The sequence below is a fragment of the Typopeltis vanoorti genome, chromosome 23 (assembly GCF_054136105.1).
Source record: "Typopeltis vanoorti isolate ZY-2024b chromosome 23, IOZ_Tvanoo_1.0, whole genome shotgun sequence".
NCBI lineage: Eukaryota > Metazoa > Arthropoda > Arachnida > Uropygi > Thelyphonidae > Typopeltis > Typopeltis vanoorti.
In genome coordinates, this window is record NC_143571.1 from 95,944,295 (window position 1) to 95,965,768 (window position 21,474).

Genomic DNA, 21,474 nt, shown 5'->3' on the forward strand with positions numbered 1-21,474 from the left:
GTCTATATAGGCCAGACATAAGGGTTTATTGTATTCAATTGATTCTTCAATGGGCTGTCTTTATTATTATTATTATTATTCAGGCCTCCATAGAGTCAAAAGACTCATTGCAGGAGGTCCTTAGAACAAGCTGGATTTAGCTTGTTCAAGCTAAATCCAGCTTGTTCATAGGATTGCATTCCCTCTAGTTTAGATTTTATTCTATTATTTATAATTTTTGTGAAAACTTTATATATGGTGGGGAGTAGGCTTATAGGTCTGTAGTTTTTAATTTCTTCCTTATTGCCCTTTTTAAAAATTAATATTAGAAGTGAATTGTTCCAATTTTTTGGAATTTTTCTCTGTTTTAGGCATTTATTAGAGTTTAGTCAGCTGTTTGATGATAGGGCTTCCTCCCAGTTTTAAGAAGTCTACCATAATTCCATCTTCTCCTGGGGCCTTTTCATTCTTCATTTCCCACAGTGCCATTTCCACTTCACTTTGTAAGATCTCAGGGGCACCATGTTCTTCCTCACTCGAATTATCCATAGATGATTCTTGGATGTCCAGGTCTTTGTCTTCATAGAGTTCAGTATAAAATTCCTGAATTCTTTTGATTATTGCATCTCTATTTTTTAAAAGTTCACCATTTTTTCCTCTTACAGCAGCTATTTCCTTTGTTCCAAATGATAATGTTCATCTTAGGACCTTCATATTACTATTGTTTTCTATTGTCTTTAATTTTCCTAGTATTATACGATCTAAGTTCATGTTTCATCCTTTTACGTATAGTTTTACAAATTTCCACATATTCTAGTTTATTGGTGTCATTCAAATCTCTTTTCATATCATCAGATCTAAGGTTTCCTATCTTAGTTTTTCCTCTTCTTGGTGCCTTTTTACACCTCCTATTTCTAGTGCACAATTCAAGATAGATTTTGTTAATATTTCATTAGCATCATCGATGATAGTAGCTATGTTTAACTTTTTTTAGTTCCTTTTTGAGTGATTCTCTATAACAGCTTTTATTGTGGTAGAGGTTTTGTAGATTCGCTAAACTGGACTTTTTTCTTATGAGCTTATTACGTTCCCATTTTTTGTTGATCCATACTTTTGCCCTTATTAGTCTGTGGTCATTTCCTGTGTTAAATCTATTAAGCACTTCGGTATTATTTATTATATATCTTCTGTTGGAGAGGATGAAGTCTATTTCATAGTAAGTTTGTCCATTTGGGCTTCTCCAAGTCCATTTTCGGTTGATTTTCTTCTTGAAAAAGCTGTTCATAATAAAGAGGTTATTTTCTTCTGCAAATTCAATAAGTCTTTCTCCTCTTTCATTCCTCTGTCAAAATCCAGATTTACCGATGGAGTTCAGATGGTCATCTCTGCTTCCAATTTTGCCATTAAAGTCACTTGTTATAATTACGTAGAATTCTTTAGAATTATTTAACGTGGATTCTAATGTTTCATAGAAATTTTCTATCTCTTCATCTGGATGGTCCATAGTTGGGGCATATACTTGTAAAGTTTTTCACTCTAAGACTGCTAAAATACTCTGCAACTGACATTTTTTCCATTAAAAAAAGTAAAATTTGTATAAAGAAATCTTTAATATCTTTTGCCGTGAAGTTCAACAGTTAGGTACAGACAACAATATTTTGTTTCATAACTTGAATGAAGTTCCAAGGGTACCCTCCTAACAGGAGGGATGCTGCTTGGAGAATTGCATATGGTCACCTTCCAGTCAATACCATCAAATGGAGATACTTTAACATTGGAGATCCAATCTGTGACATCTATTATCAATTGGAAACAGTCGAACATGCATTCTACAGCTACCCTACGTATTTGGAACAGATTACGTAACGTATTGGGAATTCCATTACTTACAACAGAACAGGTTATTTTGTTAAAGATACCAAGCAATTTTATATGTTAGGTTTTCATCCTTTTTCCCAAGTAAGCAAACAGACAAGTAAGTCAAGTTTGCGGCTGCACATAGTGCAACACTAGGCAACTCGTTGTCAATGTGGAGTAAGCTATGATCACTTTCCTTAGAATTTTTCCCTAATGCAAAGCACATTTCCTTGTGGAGATGTATGATGCTATGCATTATGGTAATAGTCACTACCCATACTGGTTTCGACCTTTATTGAGGTCTCGTCAGTGGGAGCCAGACTTAAAAAAATGTAAAGGGTGAAGTAATACAGAGCTTATAAATATTTTCCCTAAACAAGTTGACAAAAGGTGCTTTGACCTCATTAAATAAAAATCTCAGGATAAGAGTAAGATGTAGAAAGTTTTTTACTTTAGTTATATATTATGTTAAAGATACCAAGCATTTTTATAAGCTAGGTTTTTAATCCTTTTTCCCAAGTAAGCAAACAGACAAGTCAAGTTTGCGGCTGCACATAGCGCAACACTAGGCAACTCGTTGTAAAGGTGGAGTAGGCTCTGATCACTTTCCCGAGAATTTTCCCCTAATGCAAGTACATTTTCTTGTGAAAATGTGCTTTGCATTAGGTTGCATTAGGAAATGTGTGTAAAAACCTAGCTTATAAAATTGCTTGGTATCTTTAACATAATATATTATTATTATTATTATTATTATTATTATTATGTCCGCACGGTTAGCATAGTGACTATGTGCTTCGCAACCATATGCCTGGGGAAGGAGTGTCCTAGATTTGATTCCCGTTGACAACACGAGGAGCTTAAGGATCTTCCTCAGCCATAGCCAAGTTAGTCAGTCTTGGGCATGGACAGCAGGGTTTTTACCACCAGTTTATCTGGGGTTTTTCATCCCGCAAGCAGGCAAACCGGTCCAGTAAACACACGGATTACAGTCTGGAATACTGATCCAGCCATAGGTCTGATTCGTCAGCTATGCCGGTTCCGGAGCCCGGATAAAATTTGAGGGGACTGATATGGTGCCGTACCTCCCCGTAAAGGGAACTTACGGCCATGTATCATCATACAATTATTATTATTATTACCCAAGACCTCATGGAGTCAAAGACTCATCTGGAAGCTCCTTTTATCACACACACACACACACAGCTCATCATACCGTGCTTTGAACACATTAAAACTCCCTGCACACACCACACTCTCAGGCAAAGCATTCCAATCATTTATAACTCTGCACGAAAAAAATCTGCCTCTCACTCTCCTACTCACACCTTTATACAGTTTCCAGGGATGACCTCAGGTTCTATCCCGATCTCCCACTATTTTCTGTAGAATTTCTCCAGCATTGATCCTATAAAAACCCTTTATATGATAGAGACCAGCTTATAGGTCTCTATCATATTTCCCCTCTTCCTCCTGTCCACCAGACTGCAAATTGCATCTCCTCAATCTTTCCTCATACTCAACATTCCAGAGGTCAGAAACTACCTTAGTCAGCCGCCTTTGGACCCTTTCCAACATCTCTTCATCCTTACCCAAGGTAAAAAACTTTCTACAAAACAGTTTATTTTTTTGCAGTACCCACCACCTGTCAACAATGGGAAAAGAATTTTGATTTTTATAATTAATGAATGAAAATACCACTTATGTAAAGTTAGAAAGAAACATGGATTTAAAAACCAGCAATATGATATCCATATGCTTTATAATGCATTGTAAAAATTTTATTATTCAGTCAGACAATTTTTGTATTTAAAAAGAAGCATTCTAGGAGATTTCAAATTTATTGCTGGATGGTGTAGACCACCCACATTATGCAATACACCATGGGAAGATAAAATTCTGTCTCTTCTTGCTATGAGAGGTTTTTTAAATAGTTTCATCCTCTTAATTGAATGTGGTCTTATGGTCAATTGAAGGAATGACTGGAGAGCAATCCCAGGCAGAGAAGGCCAACTCGAGGCAATTAACCCACCTGGATATCAAGTCATCTTTGCACTTTAGTTTCAATTGGTCTTTTGGTTGATCATCTATATGAGATTGGTGAAAAAGGAAATATATATCATGTGATATAAAAGAGCTTTTATATCATATATTTATATATATGATATAAAAGAGCTGAGGCTTTTTCTCTATATCTCATGCTCTCTTGCACCTCTATATTAACTACTCTAGGCCTGGCATGAGCAACGCTTTACTTTTTCACCTCAATAAATGTTGAAACCTTTTTGGGTAGCGACCCTTCCCATAATGCATAGCATTATAGACGTCTGTGAGATGTGCTTTGCATTACAGGATAATAAGGCAAGTTATGTGAAGTCATTAGCTTCTTTATATGAGTTGCAACAGTCCTGAAAATAGTTCAGGTAAAAACTTGTTTGCTTACACTTGGATGAAGGATTAAATCAAGTATATAATTTCTTGGTATCTTTAATTTAGAGTTTGACCATTACTGAAGTCTCAACAGTTGTGGCCAGACCCAGAATGACAACAAGTTTGAAATAAAGCAGAGGTCAAATATTTTACATATGCAAGTAGCAAAAAAAGGTGTATCATCTTATTATTAAAATACTCTGGATTAGAGCTAGTTGATGGTCAAATCTCCTGATCCAAATCTTTCTCTACCACGTGCTACCTATAGGACAGTTGTCCCTCAAGAAATCCCAAAATTCAGTTTGCTTATTACTACATACAATATTATATAATTAATTGTAGTAATAAGGGAACTGAATTTTTGGATTTCTTGAGGGACAACTGTCCTATAGGTAGCAATTGATAGAGAAAGATTTGGATCAAGAGATTTGGATTTGGTGATAGCATTAGAGGATCCGATTGTGACTGAGATGACATACTTGCTCCCATCGGTGAAACAGGAAAGAATTTATGTGGAATTATAAAGAAGGCAACTATCATAGACTAAGATACCAGCTTGCAGCTGTACAATGGATGAAAGAATATGAAGGAATGGGGGGGGGGGAAGGATCATTAGTGCATGAAGTACTTAAGAAAACTGTTGACAGGAATGACAGATTGTATATTTCAGTAAAGAAGATAAAGCAATTTTGGGTCAAATGGTTGACAAAAGGGATTACCAAAGAAAAAGAGATTGGAATCCATATACAGAGAGGAGAGGTGGAGAACAGTTGCATGATGAATATAAGGTTGACTATGAAAGTGGCAAGCATTAAGTGACAAGGAGAGAAAAATTAGAATATGAGAGGTGACTGGAACTGCAATCCAAGGAGAATACCAATTATTTTTTATCTGGCGAGTCAGAGAAGAAAAAAAATGATAGTGGACGGATTACCTGCTAGGTGGAGATGGGAATCAGGTAATAAATAGTTGAGCTATTTAATAATCACTTTATTAGAATGTTTCATGCTGGTACTACAGCTTTATTCCTAGAAGGATAATGACTGGTGAAGTGTTAGAAAGGAATGAAGAGAATGTATTCTGGATACTGAGCATACAAATGTCAGTAAAGTGGTGGTGGGAGGAAGACTAAATGGAATTTCATGGCATGTTTTAAGGGAATGTGATATGGAACTAACTGTGCCTGGGTCAGGCTGCCACTGATGAGACCTCAATGAAAGTCGAAACCAGTCTAGGTAGTGACCCTTCAAATAATGCACAGCATTATACACGTCCATAAGGATATGTGCTTTGCATTATGGGATACTAAGGCAAGTGAGGTGAAGTCATTAGCCTCTATATATGAGTTGCCCAGTTCTGAAATTACTTCAGGTGCAAACTTTGTTTGCTTACGTTTGGATAATGGATTAAACCAAAAATAAAATTTCTTGGCATCTTTCACTTATCCGTTGTATAAAGCTTTGATCATACCACATCTGGATTTCTGTGCTCAGATCTGGTCACTGGGATTTAAAGAAGGTGAAGTAACTTTGGAGAGGGTGCAGAGAACTCTATCACACTGATTATGAGACTAGACTGAGGGCATGCAGACTCCACAATTTGATAGATAAAAGACAAAGGTGTGGAGTGGGGGATATAATTGAGACATAAGCTGTTGAAGAGTTATCACATTAACACTAAGGAGATTTTTCGTATGGTAGAACAAGGACAAGGGGCCATCCCTAGAAGCTGCAGAAGAAGATAGTAAGTAAATGGATAAGAAGTAAGTTGTTGAAGTAATGCAACACATGGAGACTTGGTGTTGATCTCCCACAATAAGTCTTGTGAATCTATGGAGGTCACAAAAATAACAGTAATAATATATTCTTGGCACAGCACATGTGTATCATGCATAGCATAATGTGTATGAATGCAAAGAGAGCTTTGCATTATGGGTTAATTAGGAAACTGATGCAGTCAACATATTCTATATACATAGCCTATTGTGAGGATAGTTTGTTCATACTTGGGTAAAGGGATTCAACAAGAATATAATTTCTTGGTAAGTATAATCGACTTTGTAACCAAATGAAGAAACTTTCTACAACTGGCTCTGATCCAGAGTATTTTAATAATAAGAGGATATATCATTTTTGCTACTTATATGTATAAAATATCTGAGTTGTGCATTAATTCAGTTGTGTTATCTTTCTGGGTGTGGCTACCATGAGGCCACAATAAAGGTCAAAACTAGTCTGGATAATGACCCTTCACATATTTTCCATAATATACATGTTCAAAAGGAATTGTGCTTCACATTATCGGATACTGAGACAATTCAAGTCAACAGCCTCTGTATGCAAGTAGCCTAGTCATGAAGATGTTTCACATGCAAACTTTTTGCTTACACTTGGGTAAAGAATTAATCAAGAATATAATTTCTTGTGCTAGTAGTTCATATGGTCTTTTTGTCCAGTTTACATGCTACTCCAAGGAGTACTTAGACTCATCGAGGGAGGCCCTAAACATTATGTCAAGAACTATCCAATATTTGTGCAGTATCTATCATACTTTGCTTTGAACTCATTCACAGTCATGGCATCCACATAATGTTTACCAGAATTCCAACTTTTCCAAAATAAAAAATAAAAACTGCATGCAATTTTTTGGTCATCATATAAAATTAATTTGCTATATTCCTCTGTTCTTATCTCTACTGATCTTCCAAAATGGCCAAAATAAATAAATATCCCATCTCAATGATTACATTGAGATGGAATATTCTACTCTTGAGAAATCTTTTGAAAAACAAATAAATATGACTATTTTTACAACTAGACTGAAGGTAATTTTGTATTTCATATTTCCTAAGGATTGCTTTAAAGTATTTTAAGTTTTCCATACATAAGGAAGTGTGTTAACAATGTGATGAATTCACTTGTATAATAATAATAGTCAGAATAGGAGTCAGAATACTCATCGCGGGAGATCCATTATTCACACACTAGCCATTATTCACAAAATGCCTATCATGACCCGTCTTCAACTCATGCACTGATGAAGCACTCACAATCACCTTAGCAACCCATTCCACCCATTTGCCACTCTCCAAGCAAAAAATCTAGTCCTAACACTCCTGCTAACCAACGCTTACATAATTTCCAAGGATAACCCCTTATTCTCTCCCTTCATGCCATGTACTGAAAAAAGTCCAGTCTCCCCTTTTCTGCCTATCAGCTAATTTTGGAAGCACAGACATTATTTTTCAATCTATTCTTATAGGGAGCATTCCATTGGACCTGCCACAATCTTTATCACTTGTTTCTGTATCTTTTAAACCAGTTCTTAATCCTCACAGAATCTTGGTCCAGATCAGGGCATGGTAGTCCAGATATGGCATTTAAAGCCATATGCACTCTAAACTTCAACTCCCTGTCCACAATTATTCCCATCCCCTTTATTCACCTGACATTGTCCCACAAGATGAAATTCTAGCTGAAGGAGTATTATTTTGACACAACTGAAGAGATCCAGGCAGAATTGCAAGAGTCACTCAACAGTCATACTTAAAGACTTCCAGGGATGCATGGAATAATGGCAAAAAAACACTGGGATTACTGTATACAACTACTTTGAAGGAGAAGTTAAGGAGTTAAAGTAAGTAATTTATTTTTTTATTATTTTTTTTATGATCAAAATTCCCCAAACTGATTACATGTAGTCTTCCTCTGATTATATGTGGAGCTACCCACATATAATCAGATGAGATTCGATGATGCACACTAACTCCACTGTTATTCATCATCTATACAGAATAAATTTAAATTAGGAAGGAAAGTGTCATTAAAAATTATATCAAAATTGGAGATGTTAATCTCAGCTCTTTACTTTATGCAAATATTTTACTTTTAAATAAATTTAAAACAGGTCTGCAGGTTTGATTCCTTAATTATTTGGAATAATAGTAATTACTAAAAGAACTTTTGTACAAAACTCAGCAATAAAAAACACAAATACTATGAAAATATCACCTGCATCCTGAATGGGGAACTTATACAAGTAAAAAATTTCAGCATTTAATCACTGCATTTAATGAAGATGGCAAATTAAATATTGAGAGAGAGAGAGAGAGATAACAGAATATACAAAAGTGGAATGGTAGGAAATCGATTGAATGAATTTATAGAGAATAAGAGAAAGCTGTATACAAGACAGTGTTCGAACCAACTTTAACTTATGCATCCGAGAGCTATGTTAAAATGAAAACAAAGACTAGATACGATACCACAGATATGCAAGTTTTGAAAAATATTAAGGTGAGCAAATGAAATCAATGGCATAAGCACATTAAAAATGAAAATATTACAAAAGATCTTGACATTAACATTCAGAATGTGAAAACATAGTTAATCTAAGGTGATATGGTCACTTAAATAGAAAAGGAAAGGAAGATTACAAAAAAACAGGTATGTGATGGTAGGAAAAAAAGCCAAGAGGAAGACCAAAAGTAAATGGACTGATGCAATTAGAAGTGCATGAGAAGACCAAAATATAAGATCTGATAAAAATGGAGTTTGGACCAATAACAGGATATTACTAACTTGATAGAAAGTTTGTAATAATGTAAAAGTTTCATGTAGTAATATCATAGTATATATGACAATAAATTTGAAATCATAACTATCATTATAATTTCACCTTTAAATAACAGATTAAAAAATTTATGCAATCTTGACTAGTTTAAGAACTATTCAACAAAAGCATTGTATGAAACTAATAAAAATAGTCTAACACAAAAAAAAATACCTTCAGGAAGTGGGTGTATGGTAACAGCAGTGCTTAGTCGTCCTCCTCCTAAGCTTACCAGATGTGGTTTGTCTGTCTGCACCCTCAGTGACTTTCCTGTTTCTGTGACCTCCAAACCATCCTATTGATTTTTGATTATTAGAGAGGAGAAAACAAAAACATTTTTTTTTTTTTTGAACTAATAATCATGCAGAGTAGTAAATAGTATTTTCATTATCACCATAAAATTATACAGTATTATTAAAGAAAAGAGTTCCACCAAAATGAATCATTTCTGCCATCACAAAACTGTTAAGAAGAAACCTTTCTTTGAGGCTTACACGGTGATCATAATAAATTTTGGAAAATTATGGAGACAACTACTGTGTTTGAGTAAAACTTTAGTTTAATATAAACCAAAATCCATACTCTAGACTCGATATCACACTCCACTGCAAACTTCTAACTTCTATTAAAGCCTTGGTTCTCTAAAAAAAAGTGCCTTTGTAGTTGATGATGATGTACTTTTATCATCATGTACTAAATGGCTAAATTATGGGACAATTACCATGTTTGAGTAAAACTTTAGTTTAATATAAACTAAAATCCACACTTTAGAGTGTGGATTTTGGTTTATATTAAATTAAAGTTTTACTCAAACACGATAGTTGTCTCCATAATTTTCCAAAATGTGTTAAGAAGAAAGGCTAATAAATATCCATTATTGTCTTATAGCCAAACAGTAAAACAATGTTAAATAAAATTAAGAAGTTTCAAAGAAACAGAGCTTACAAGAATACAACCTTTAGTCTTACTTGGCAAAGTGACAAGTGGAATGACCTTCAGGATTTATACACCACTTTCCTATGGTCTGATTGCTGTTTCAACTCTCCTAATCCAAACAGCTCGATATTTTTTTTAGAGAACCAGACCATCATTTCCCAATCCACTGCAAACTTCTAACTTCTATTAAAGCCTTGGTTCTCTAAAAAAAAAAGTGCCTTTGCAGTCCATGATAAAAGTACATCATCATCATGTACTAAATGGCTAAGTCCAAAAACTCCACCCTCATTCAGCCTCCTACACTACACTTAGCGCATAAGAAAATCATCAACAAATCCAAAGCAGTCTTTGTAAAGTTCAAATGCAATACATTTGCCTCCTGCTCAACTGGTAGTGAAGCATTCTGACTCTTCATATTAAGGATGTTGAAGTGACTTCTGTCCTTCGTTTTTCCCACTTATCAAATCCAATGGTACCATGGTAACATCAATCAAACATAAAGCCAACCTCTTGGCATCAGTATGTTTCTCTAAGTCTGGCTACAGATGACAAAGACAAATGCTCTCCTGAATATCAAACTGCTCCCCACATGCCTTATCTAATCTTTCACAACTGGGCATGAGAAAAATTCTCATTAGTCTTGATACTAATAACTCTCCTGGTCCAGACAATATCCCTCCAATTGTGCTCCAGAATAGGCACCCATCCTGTATTAAATATATAAGCCTGCATGTTTGCCAATATACTCAATCTGGCATCTACTCGATAGCATGGAAACAAGCCATTATATAGTTATCCCTGAAAAGGAAAACCAACAAACTATCATCCCACTGACTTAACATCAACCTAACCCCCCCCCCTCTCAAAAGTAATGGAGAACATCATTAATAACTAACTTCTTCACTTCTCCCTTATGTGACTCCTACCCACAAAAGGTTGTGAATCTACAATACATTAGTGCCATGAGTGGGCTAAAGATTTTTTGTTATTAATTTTATAATTTTTTCTTGTATTTTTAATTTATTTTTACCTGGAGACCATCAAGTAATTAGTGATCACCAATATGGATTCTCCCATTCTTATTCTACATCACACCTCCTTGCAAATCTTAAATAGAAGGATTTGGAGAAGCTCATCTGGTCATCTTAATATTTACAAAACATTTGATTGTGTCTGGAATCACAGCCTTCTACCCCCCCCCCCCCATCAGATGTGATTGGATTGGCAGCCTCCTCTGTGGTTGCTCAGTGCATCCTTTAGCCAAATGTAAGAAAACAAAGTTTCCATGCGAAGTATCCTCATGACTAGGCTATGTTTGACTAAAGGATTAAACAAGAATACAATTTCTTGACATATTTAACTTATAACCAAGTGAAAAAATTTTCAACGACTAGCTCTAATCCAGAGTATTTTAATAATAAAGTGTTACACCTTTTCACTACTTGTATACAGGAAATATATGACTTATGCATTACTTCAATCTTGGTATCTCTTTTACAGCTGGCTCCCACTGATGACACCCTGGAATTTTGGTCTTTTCTTTGTTTTCTACTTTGATATTTTATTTTACTGTTGCTAGTGATGGCTCCATCCTCCACTAGCACTGGATTATTTAAGTAAATACCGGTAACCCTCATATAACACGGTACTTATATAACGCGGTTTCGCTATAACGCGGTCTACAAATTGTAGCACCCCTTGTTCAACACGGTACTTATACAACTCATTTTTGATATAATGCAGTCTACAAATTGCAATAATCCTTTATCTTTTCATATATTTTTCACCGTGCGACTTAAAAATCAAATTCTATCTTCGTTAAATTTGTGTCTGCCCGCATCGTGCATGTAGTTATAAGTAGTAAATTTTAGGGGAAATACCCTTTAGCACGCATGTACGTCAATTGTTTACTGTGTAAAGTGTTAATTATTGTTGAAAGTTGTCTTCGTTTTCTGCTAGGAAAATGCATTAAAAATCATAAGGTGTGTTAATCTCAAGCTGAGAACTTTATTTTCTGATGAGTTACATACAAAATGTAATGCTTTTTTTTTTTATGTAAAAAATTATTTCTATAGTAATGGCCGCTTAGAGGGCTTTTACGATATGGTTGAAAACGAAATTAGTGAATTAATTGGTGGGGAAAGAAACAGATTTAAATGAGGAAGAACTGATACAATTAATATATGACATTGAACCAAATGACAGGGAATGTTCTGCCGAAGATTCTGATTGTGATGAATCCGTTAAAGAATTCAGTTTAAAGAAATTAGCAGAAGGATTGGACTTGGCAAGAAAGTTAGGGAGCTATTTTACAGATCATGATCCCTCAACGGAGGGCTCCGGAAAATTCACGAGACAATTGGATATTTGTTTAGCTCCACATTATGAACTTAATAAAAAATTGCAGCATAGTGGTAAGCAAGGTCTTATTACTGACTTCTTGATAATAAACCAGCCGAAGTAGGCAACGAGAATTATACAAATGATTCCAAGAGATTTCAAACGACAACGACTTTCCGCCACTCGTAAATAAAGAACATCTTTGAAATGTTAGTTTTGATGACAGTGATGACGATTAAAATATGCACTTTATTTTATTTTGCCTAAAACATTTGTGCATTATGGGCAATGAAGCTTAATTACAATTTATAATTTTTTATAATTTTATACCATGTATTTGTTTCATAATTTATATGTTTTCTTAACTTACATGAATTACCTGAATTTTTTTGTTAGATATATCATTGTTTATATAATCTTAAAAAAATAAATAAATAAACGATTTCGGAACCTAACCCTACTTTTTCTATGTGATCCGAGTCTCGCATAACGTGATTTATATAACGCAGCATTTTTGTGGAACCTAACATCCGTGTTATACATGGGTTACCTGTATTAAATATTCTGCATTATGGGTTTACTTTTGGTCACATGGGTGCCATTTTATAGTAGCTCAGCTACAGCATTTGCTGGTAGTATAGAAATGTTTATAATCACAGGATTATTTAATTTTTAGTCTTACAACTGAAAAATTTCTCTTATAATCAAAAGCAGAGGGTTTAGTCCCCCCCAAATGAATTTCTCCTCCCCCATTAGAAATTGAAATTCCAGAAGGTGAAGAAGAGAGACAAGTGAATAAGGTTTTAAGAGATAGCAGGGGCTAGCAAGATTTATTCTTTCACACCGTATGGCAGAGGAAAATATTTAATTGTAGTTAAAAGATGTGGAAACCAGTGATAAACTACTACAGAGTTTAACATTCCAAGGTAGCATGATAATTCCTGCAATGGTAGGAAGCCAGATTAAAACAGTAAAAATTGAGAGATTTCCAATGGAATATATAGAAAAACACTAATGATATTCTTATCCAGACATTCTTGAAATAGGGTAAAATCAGTAAAACACAGAGAAACATATCTGGCAAAGATATGCATTTTTAATTTCAAATTTCAAAGTGGTTTCTGCAGGTTACCTTCATAATGGATATGAAGATGCGTATACCAAATGTTGTCAACATTGGTACAACTCGAGTTATGGTGAACAACTATCCTGAAGTACATAGGCAGTGCCTGTCTTGTGGTTCAGGAGATCACTTGGGTAGCAACTACCCGAAGGCTAAATGTTTTGACTGTATGGAGATTAGACATATGGCTATTCAATGTCTCAAACCCTGTCAGAAATGTAAAAGTTCTGTACATCACATTACTACCTGTCCTTTTAGAACTTTCACCAAAAGAGTGGGAGTATTGGTAGAGCCAATTAGAACAGTGTATATATCAGAGAGGCATAAAGAAGAGTTCTCGGATCTTCCAATTCAGTCTAATAAAGATGGCACTTTCAAACAAACTATACTTGGTAAAATCACAAAAAGCACAACAAAATCAGCCAGGAATTAGCTCCAAAATTGCAGAAACTGCAGGAGCCACTTTCTCAGTCAAATATGAATGGGACAACATTAGATGAATTTAATAATAATGAATGTAGTATAACAGATAGAAGACCAAATGCAAACAAGCGAAACTGTTATACAAGGAGAAATTGAAGATAAAACAGAAAAGCAGGTAAGACATCTGAAAGAACTTAATATGCAGACAAAATCATCAAACATAAAAAAAAAAAAAAATGAATTAATAAAAAAAATTGAAATTAAATAAAAAAAAAATTAAACGATGAACTAAAAAAATAGAAACAAAATCTAAAAGGAGAAAAAAAAATGATGTAAAGATGGGGATTAGCCTCCATAGATCAGGTGTTATAGACGAAGCCCTTTGGTCAGAAAGACCTGGGTTTAATTCCTGTCAGTGACGTGAGGGACCTTTATCTGATCTCTTTCAATGAAAGGTGAGTTAACCGGTCTCATACAGAGGCAGAGGGTTTTTTATCCTGGTAACTCATGTTTTTCATCCTCCAGAACAGGCAAACTGGCCCTGTGAACACACACATCTACAGACATAGGACACACTGCGAGGCATAGGGCTAACCATCTTATCCTTGAGTTATGGTTGTGGTTGCAAGAATAAAAAACCTCGACACCGTAAAGGTAAAAGAGGAAGGATTAAGAAAGAAGAAAGAAAAGATGGGGATTGTCGAATGAAGACTCCTTAGGTAGGTTCAAAAGAGTTTATGGACTATGAGGAAACATCTCATTCTGATAAAGGGAAAGTGAGAAATACAATTAAAGAAAAAATAATAAAGTATATTAATGTAAAGTTTTCTCAGTATGATTATCATCTACATGAAAAGAAAATAACCAGCTCCCAAATCAAGAATGGTAACCATGAAATTGAAATAATGGCAAGCAATACTGGAAAAGAATTTATAAGAAGCAGGCTACACAATTGCACCTTCACAGATTGAAGACCTCATCAGGTTCATCCAAAATCTAGAAGTTAAAAACTTACCAGTGACACCTCATTAACCATATCATTCCTCTTCTGCATTGCCTCATTAAATGTATGAGGATTCCATAGGCCAGTCAAACAAGAATCTCATAGATCATAATCCAGTTCTACTTAAATTCCACTACATGGAACTAGTAGAGATCAATTCTGGATAATGGAGACTTCCAGAGATCAATTCTGGATAATGGAGACTTCCACCAAATTTCCCAATGATGATTTTCAACCAAACTCCACACTTTCTGTTGAAACTGGAATAATGTTCCCTGGAACTGGGATGTGTGGTTAAAATTCAAACAAGCAGTAAAACAGAATATGATTGAATGGGGAAAGGAACAAGCTTGACTTAAAAGAAAAAAGTTGAAAGGGTTGTATAAAGAGAGGAAACTGTCTCATAGCAAACCAATGCAATAGTATAAAATACAGCATCGTTAGAAACATCTGCATAAAGATGGAAATGTAAAAGCAGAAACAAGTGGAAGAAAGAAATTTTAAAATAAGAATAAAGCAGCACTTAGCAGATAGTAATCCAGCTGCATTCTTCAATAGCCAGTTCACCAAATTCTGAAGAAAAAAAAGAAAAAAAAAAGACTATCACTCAAATCTCCATGGATGGTGAAGACATGTACACCATTCAAGACATCCTTGACTCCTTTCAAAAACACTATAAAAATCTGTTTGAAGACAATAGTACTATGGGAAATTATAACTTGAAATACTAATGGCTTTCCTGTTCATATCCAAGACAGGCTTGACAGACTCATTAGAACATCTGAAGTTATTATTATTATTATTATATTATATTACATTATTATATTGGTAAATATACATCTACAATGCCCTAAGAATCCATGAGTAAAAAGCCAATGACGTTTAAACAGGGGCACTCCTAAACAGAAGCAGGCAAAATAGCCGTAAATATAATAATATTATATTGTCATTCTATAGCATCTCCATGGAGTTCAGAGACTCATCGTAGGAGACCCAAATTAACCATTATATACACAAATCCTATCAAACCTCTCCTTGAATCCATTCACTGTCAGGGAACTTACACCCAACTCTGGTAATCTAATCCATTTGCTCCCTACTCTTCATGCAAAAAATCTGGTCTGCACACCCCTACTAACTACATTCCTGCACAACTTCCACAGATGATCCGTTCTCCGCCTATTTGTCATATATTGAAATCACTTTCATCAATTTTATAAAACTCCTTTAATATCTTAAAAGTTTCTATCTTTGGGAAACTTTGTAACCCACAAACCTTCAACTTATCCTTGTAGAGAATATTCCACAGACCTGTCCCTATCTTGGTCACTCATCTCTGAATCTTCTCTACCAACTCCTGGTCCCCAAGAAATCCAGGTGACTAAATCTATGTGCAGTAGACAAGATGTGGCCAAATCATAGCTTTATAAAGAGGGATAATAATTTCCTTATCTTTATTTGTTAGTGTTTTTTTTCAACATCCAAGTAATCCTTTGAACTATTTTATCAACTTTTGTAATAAACTTCAACTCTTTGTCCACCATGATCCCCAACTCCCTAGCCTCATCAATTTCCTGCAACCCAATATCATCAAGCATGGGGACATATGGATGTGAGTCCTGGACAATCAATAAGGAGATGAGTGACCAATTGAATGCATTTGAAATGTGGTGCTTGAGAAAAATGGATCGTATCAGCTGGACTGAAAGAGTGAGCAATGAAGAAGTCCATAAAAGATTCAAGATGAAAAGCAACTATATGGCTAGTATTCAAAGAAGAAAAATGGTGTTTGCAGGACATTTGATGAGGTGTTCTTCTGGAGAACTCCCCAGAATCATATTGCAGGGGATGGTGGAGGGAAGGAGAGGAAGATCCCGACTGCAATGGAAAGACAACATCAAAGACTGGATGGGCAAGAGTCTTACAGAAGCAAGAGATAGAGAGGCATGGAAGCGACTGTTCATCAGCTGCAACTCTCTTAATAGAGGAGGCCACAGGATTAGATTACATACACCATATGCAACCTTTTCAATCCAAAATGCATAACCTTAGATTTTGCAACATTAAACTGGCAATCATTATTCTTTGCCTACAATGCTAATTTATTTAAATCATTCTGCAGGATATCTACATCACCTTTATCAACTATATCTCTCCCCAGTTTTACATCATCAGCAAACAACTGAATACCCCCCTTAAATCTTTCCATATGTCACTGATATACAAATGAAAGAGTCATGGCCATAATATGGGCCTCCGTAGCGCAATTGGAAGAACGACGGTACATTGCACCATTCGATTGGAAAAGGACTGAGTTCGATTCTCGTCATGACGGGAGGAATCTTTATATGGACTTTTTCAATTGAAGGTGAGTTAGCCGATCTCATACGGTGGTAGCAGGGTTTTTTCTCCTGGAATATTGGGTTTTTCATACAGACAAATCGGCCCTTCAGAACACATGCAATTTACAGACAAAAAATACTAGCTGTGGTGGTGGTAGACAGTAGATGCCGCTGATGTAGATGATCAGTAGTAGAGGATCGGTGTAGTGGTGGAGACGAAGAGTTGTACAATAGGTGTCCTCCCGCAATGAGCCTTCGGACACCTTGGAGGTGTCACGAATAATAATAATATACCAAACAGATGCACTCCTAGATTACTCAAGTTACCAAAGCATATAAAGAATGCTAGACAAGGAAATACCGATGACCTGATGGTCTAGGAATAGAAGTTTATGGCAAAGGCCTGGGATTTTATTCTTCCCATTCTAGTTATACCATTTAATTCTTTTCTCTCTACAGGACGCATACCAAGTGAATTTGTAGCAAGCCATACTGTGCTTATTCTATAGCCTAATAGAGCTCATACTCATACCCTAATCAACTGCTGGAGGCCTATTTCTCTATATTTTTCTGCATTATCAATAACAGGCTCAAAGTAGGAATGAGATACATAATTAAAAGCAAACAGGTGTGTGGAGTTCAAGTAGTGGAATTTAATCTGTTACATGATCTATTCCACCTACTTAATATGAAAAAGCAGCCAAAGGGATGCTGTTGGCATCCCTTTGGCTGCTTTGAGTAAGGCATTTGATAATGTCTGATATACCTTTCAGTTCCACATCCTCCAGTAAATTGATGTGAACAAAAGATTGCTACCCATTATTAAAGGAACCTATACCAATTTAACTACCTGCCTCCTAGTTAATGGGGGTTACTATCAGATGCAGTCAAAATTCAAAGAGGAGTAAAGCAAGGTTGTTCTCTCAAATCCATTGCTTTATGCATTGGTTCTTGAACCTTTCTTGCAGGAAGTCAACAATACACATGTTGTGTGAGGGATAACAGTTCCCTTAACTACAAAAGAAAATAAGGTATTAGCATATGCTGACAATGTTTTCTAGGCACCTTCAGGGATAATGATTCCATATACAGTAGTGAACAAATTAATTCAAACACTCACATTTTAAAGAAAAATTTTAATTTCACAAGAAACTAAGTACAAAAATTAAACTCTGACTTTATTTAATAATTAATGTGCTCCTCTGTCCTTAATAAGTTCATTAATTCGCTTAGGCATGGACTCGACGTAGAACACGTTTTCTTATTTCTACATCTTGAAACCATACTTTTATAATGAATTGTATTAAATTATCTTTATATCACAATTTAACTTTTCCAGTCTCTTTTTCACTCTGCCAAAAATCTTCTATTAGGTTAATGTCAGGAGAGTTACCTGGCCACTGAAACAATTGGATGTTGTGACTTTGAGGAATTCTCACTTTTTTTTTTTTTTTTTTGAAGTGTGGCATAGAGGAAGATGAGTTCTTTGTTCTTCTGGATCTGTGGGACCACTTGTTCCTCAAATACCATCAACAGACACAATTGATCCTGGATTGTTATGTGTAAAACAACTCTAGAACATCCAATCTTTGTACACTTTTGCCCACTGGAGAATCTTTTTCTGCATAGTCTCCATCAACGGTGTTTCTTTTTTGGTCTGTGGACAGTCCTCCCTGCTTCCAAAAACTTTGACAGACTGTCATGTCAGAAACATTAATCCCACTAGCTACCAAGTCTCTATTTAAGTCTACAGCAGACACCCTTGGATTCATTTTGGTTTTCCTAACTTGTAAATGATCTTGAGTAAGTGTAGTTTTCCTTTTCTGTCAGGAGAAAAGGTACTCGTCTTCCTAAACCTCTTTAAAATTGCATTAACAGTACCCAAACCAACACAACATTCATTAGCAATTTGTACTCGAGTCACAGATGTGTGCCGAGAAAGAGTACATATTTTTGAATGCTTTCTTTTTTTTTTTTTTTTCATTTTATTTTACACAAATTATGGACACTACAACCATGTTATAAATAATTATTTTAATTTCATAGAATTTCACTTTACATAGAATTGACTGGAAAAGCACTTGTTATTTACATCACACCAAAACATGGTATGAACTTATTAAGGAGGCCTGTGAGATTCTTATCAATCCCTAATCCTAACAATAATGTTGAAAGTTTATTTTTCACTTGGTTAGAGTATAATAAATTTAGTTTAATCCTTTATCCAAGTGTGAGCAAACAAAGTTTGCACCTGAAAGTATCTTCAGGACTGGGGTAAGGTGGTACAACACCAGGACAACTCCTTGCAAAGGTGGAGCAAGATACCGACACTCCTATCTCAGTATCTCCCATAATGCAAAACACATCTCCTTGCGGATATGTCTAATGTTATGCATTAAGGGAAGGGCCACAACACAGACTAGTTTCGACCTTTATTGAGGTCTCTTCAGTGGGAGCCAGGCCCAAGTTGAGATACCAGGCAGAAGCATTAGCAGGTCATCTCAACCTATAGGAGTTGCCAAATGGTGTGTGCCACCCTTTTTTCAATAAATTACTCTGGATTTAGAGAAAGATGTTGAAAGTTTATTTTTCACATGGTTAGAGTATAATAAATTTAGTTTAATCCTTTATCCAAGTGTGAGCAAACAAAGTTTGCGCCTGAAAGTATCTTCAGGACTGGGGTAAGGTGGTACAACACCAGGACACTCCTTGCAAAGGTGGAGCAAGCAACAATAATGATGGTCTAAAAATCCCAAGCATATGAAAGGCACATATTCTACTCATTTAACCTTTCTTCCTAGGAGTTAATTATAAGCAGGACCATAAGTAATCCAGGATCCTAAAACTAATATAACAATTTGATACAAAATTAATAACGGAAAAAACTCACGTACAAAGATTATTTAATAGTATAATTTTTGCCTGTGTGTCACAGGCATCTTCAGTACATTAAGCTCAAATTAAACAATAACTGACAATTCCAAAAAGTGCCACCTAAGTAGCTGTTGTAAGATAACTAAAAAGGTCAATAACTTTCCTAAAAAAAATAATAAAATAAAAACAAAATAAAAATAAAATAAAATTTAAAAAAAAATTTTTTTTAATTTAAAAAAATAATAATAATAAAAAATCAATACAATAAAAAGCTTCCACATCTTAATCATCCAGGTGTCTACCAGATTCCTTGCTCTTGTGGATCATCTTATTTCGGACAAACGGGAAGATCTGCCTCTATTTGGCTAGAAGAACACCAATCTTACATTGAATACTTTAAACCTGAAAAGTCTGGACTTGCAGAACATGCCATCTTCACTAGACACAGAGTTCACTGGAGAAAGACAAGAGTTCTTCACTCAGTTTCTCATGGAACGCCTTTATAAAGAAACATGTGAAACTCTACTTCATTCTCCTAACTTAAACAGATCCGACAGCCTATGTCTATCCCCTTTATGGGAGATAGTACTTTACAAATCAGCTAATCTTTCCTAACTTTTTATTGTACTGATTTTTTTTTATTTTTTTTATTTTTATTTTATTTTATTTTATTTTATTTTTAGGAAAGTTATTGACCTTTTTAGTTATCTTACAACAGCTACTTAGGTGATGCTTTTTGGAATTGTCAGTTATTGTTTAATTTGAGCTTAATGTACTGAAGATGCCTGTCACACACAGGCAAAAATTTGTACGAGTTTTCTCCATTATTAATTTTGTATCGATATGTCTACTCACGGTATACCTCTTTTAAAACTTAATATAACAATTGTCATGTTAAATTAGGACATCATTTTTACTGTAACAAAACTACCTATATGAAAGGATGTTTCTCTGATGTTGTCTCAAATAGAATATAGCTTTGATGTAGTTAATTTAGTTTATTTCATTTATTGTAATTTTTCACTAGAGGTCAGGCCAATAGAATAACCATCGATCAAATCATTGTCTCTTCAGTATATTGTGTGAAATGTAATTTAGCTTGTCTCTGTATATATGTGTATACTCCAGATGATGACCTTAATACGAAGGTCGAAACGTCGGGAAATTAAAATAATTATTTATAACACAGTTGTAGAATCCATAATTTGTGTAAAATGAATGCTGATCACCATGTAACACACTAAAAGAAAGGATTGCATGCTTTCTAGATGTATCCATTTTATAGCTACACAAAATGAATAAAACACTACTAATGTCAACTTGTTGACACTATCAAAATGCACAACACTATTAATAAACATTGTAGAGACAGTTAAAACATGCAGCACTCAACCAAAATAGTGAAATAAAACCAAAGCCAAAAATAGTAAACTGAAAACAAAACCAAAATTATTGTGAACTGAAACAAAAACCAAAATCTTGATGAAAATTTGGCTTGTATTAATTTGGTTGCTACTGTACATCTTTTTTTGGTATTTTGGAAAAATTCAGCAAAATCA

At 34.9% G+C, this 21,474-nt stretch overlaps 1 protein-coding gene across 4 annotated transcripts in view; it reads right to left on the reverse strand.

The window, feature by feature from the left end:
* Positions 1–21,474, reverse strand: part of LOC150094086 (uncharacterized) — a 608,624-nt gene that overhangs the window by 381,651 nt on the left and 205,499 nt on the right. For all 4 annotated transcript variants that reach the window (XM_090413217.1, XM_090413213.1, XM_090413214.1 and 1 more), the window contains one exon: positions 9,049–9,169. In XM_090413217.1, coding sequence (XP_090269343.1) covers positions 9,049–9,169 — 121 coding nt within the window. The remainder of the gene's footprint in view (positions 1–9,048; positions 9,170–21,474) is intronic.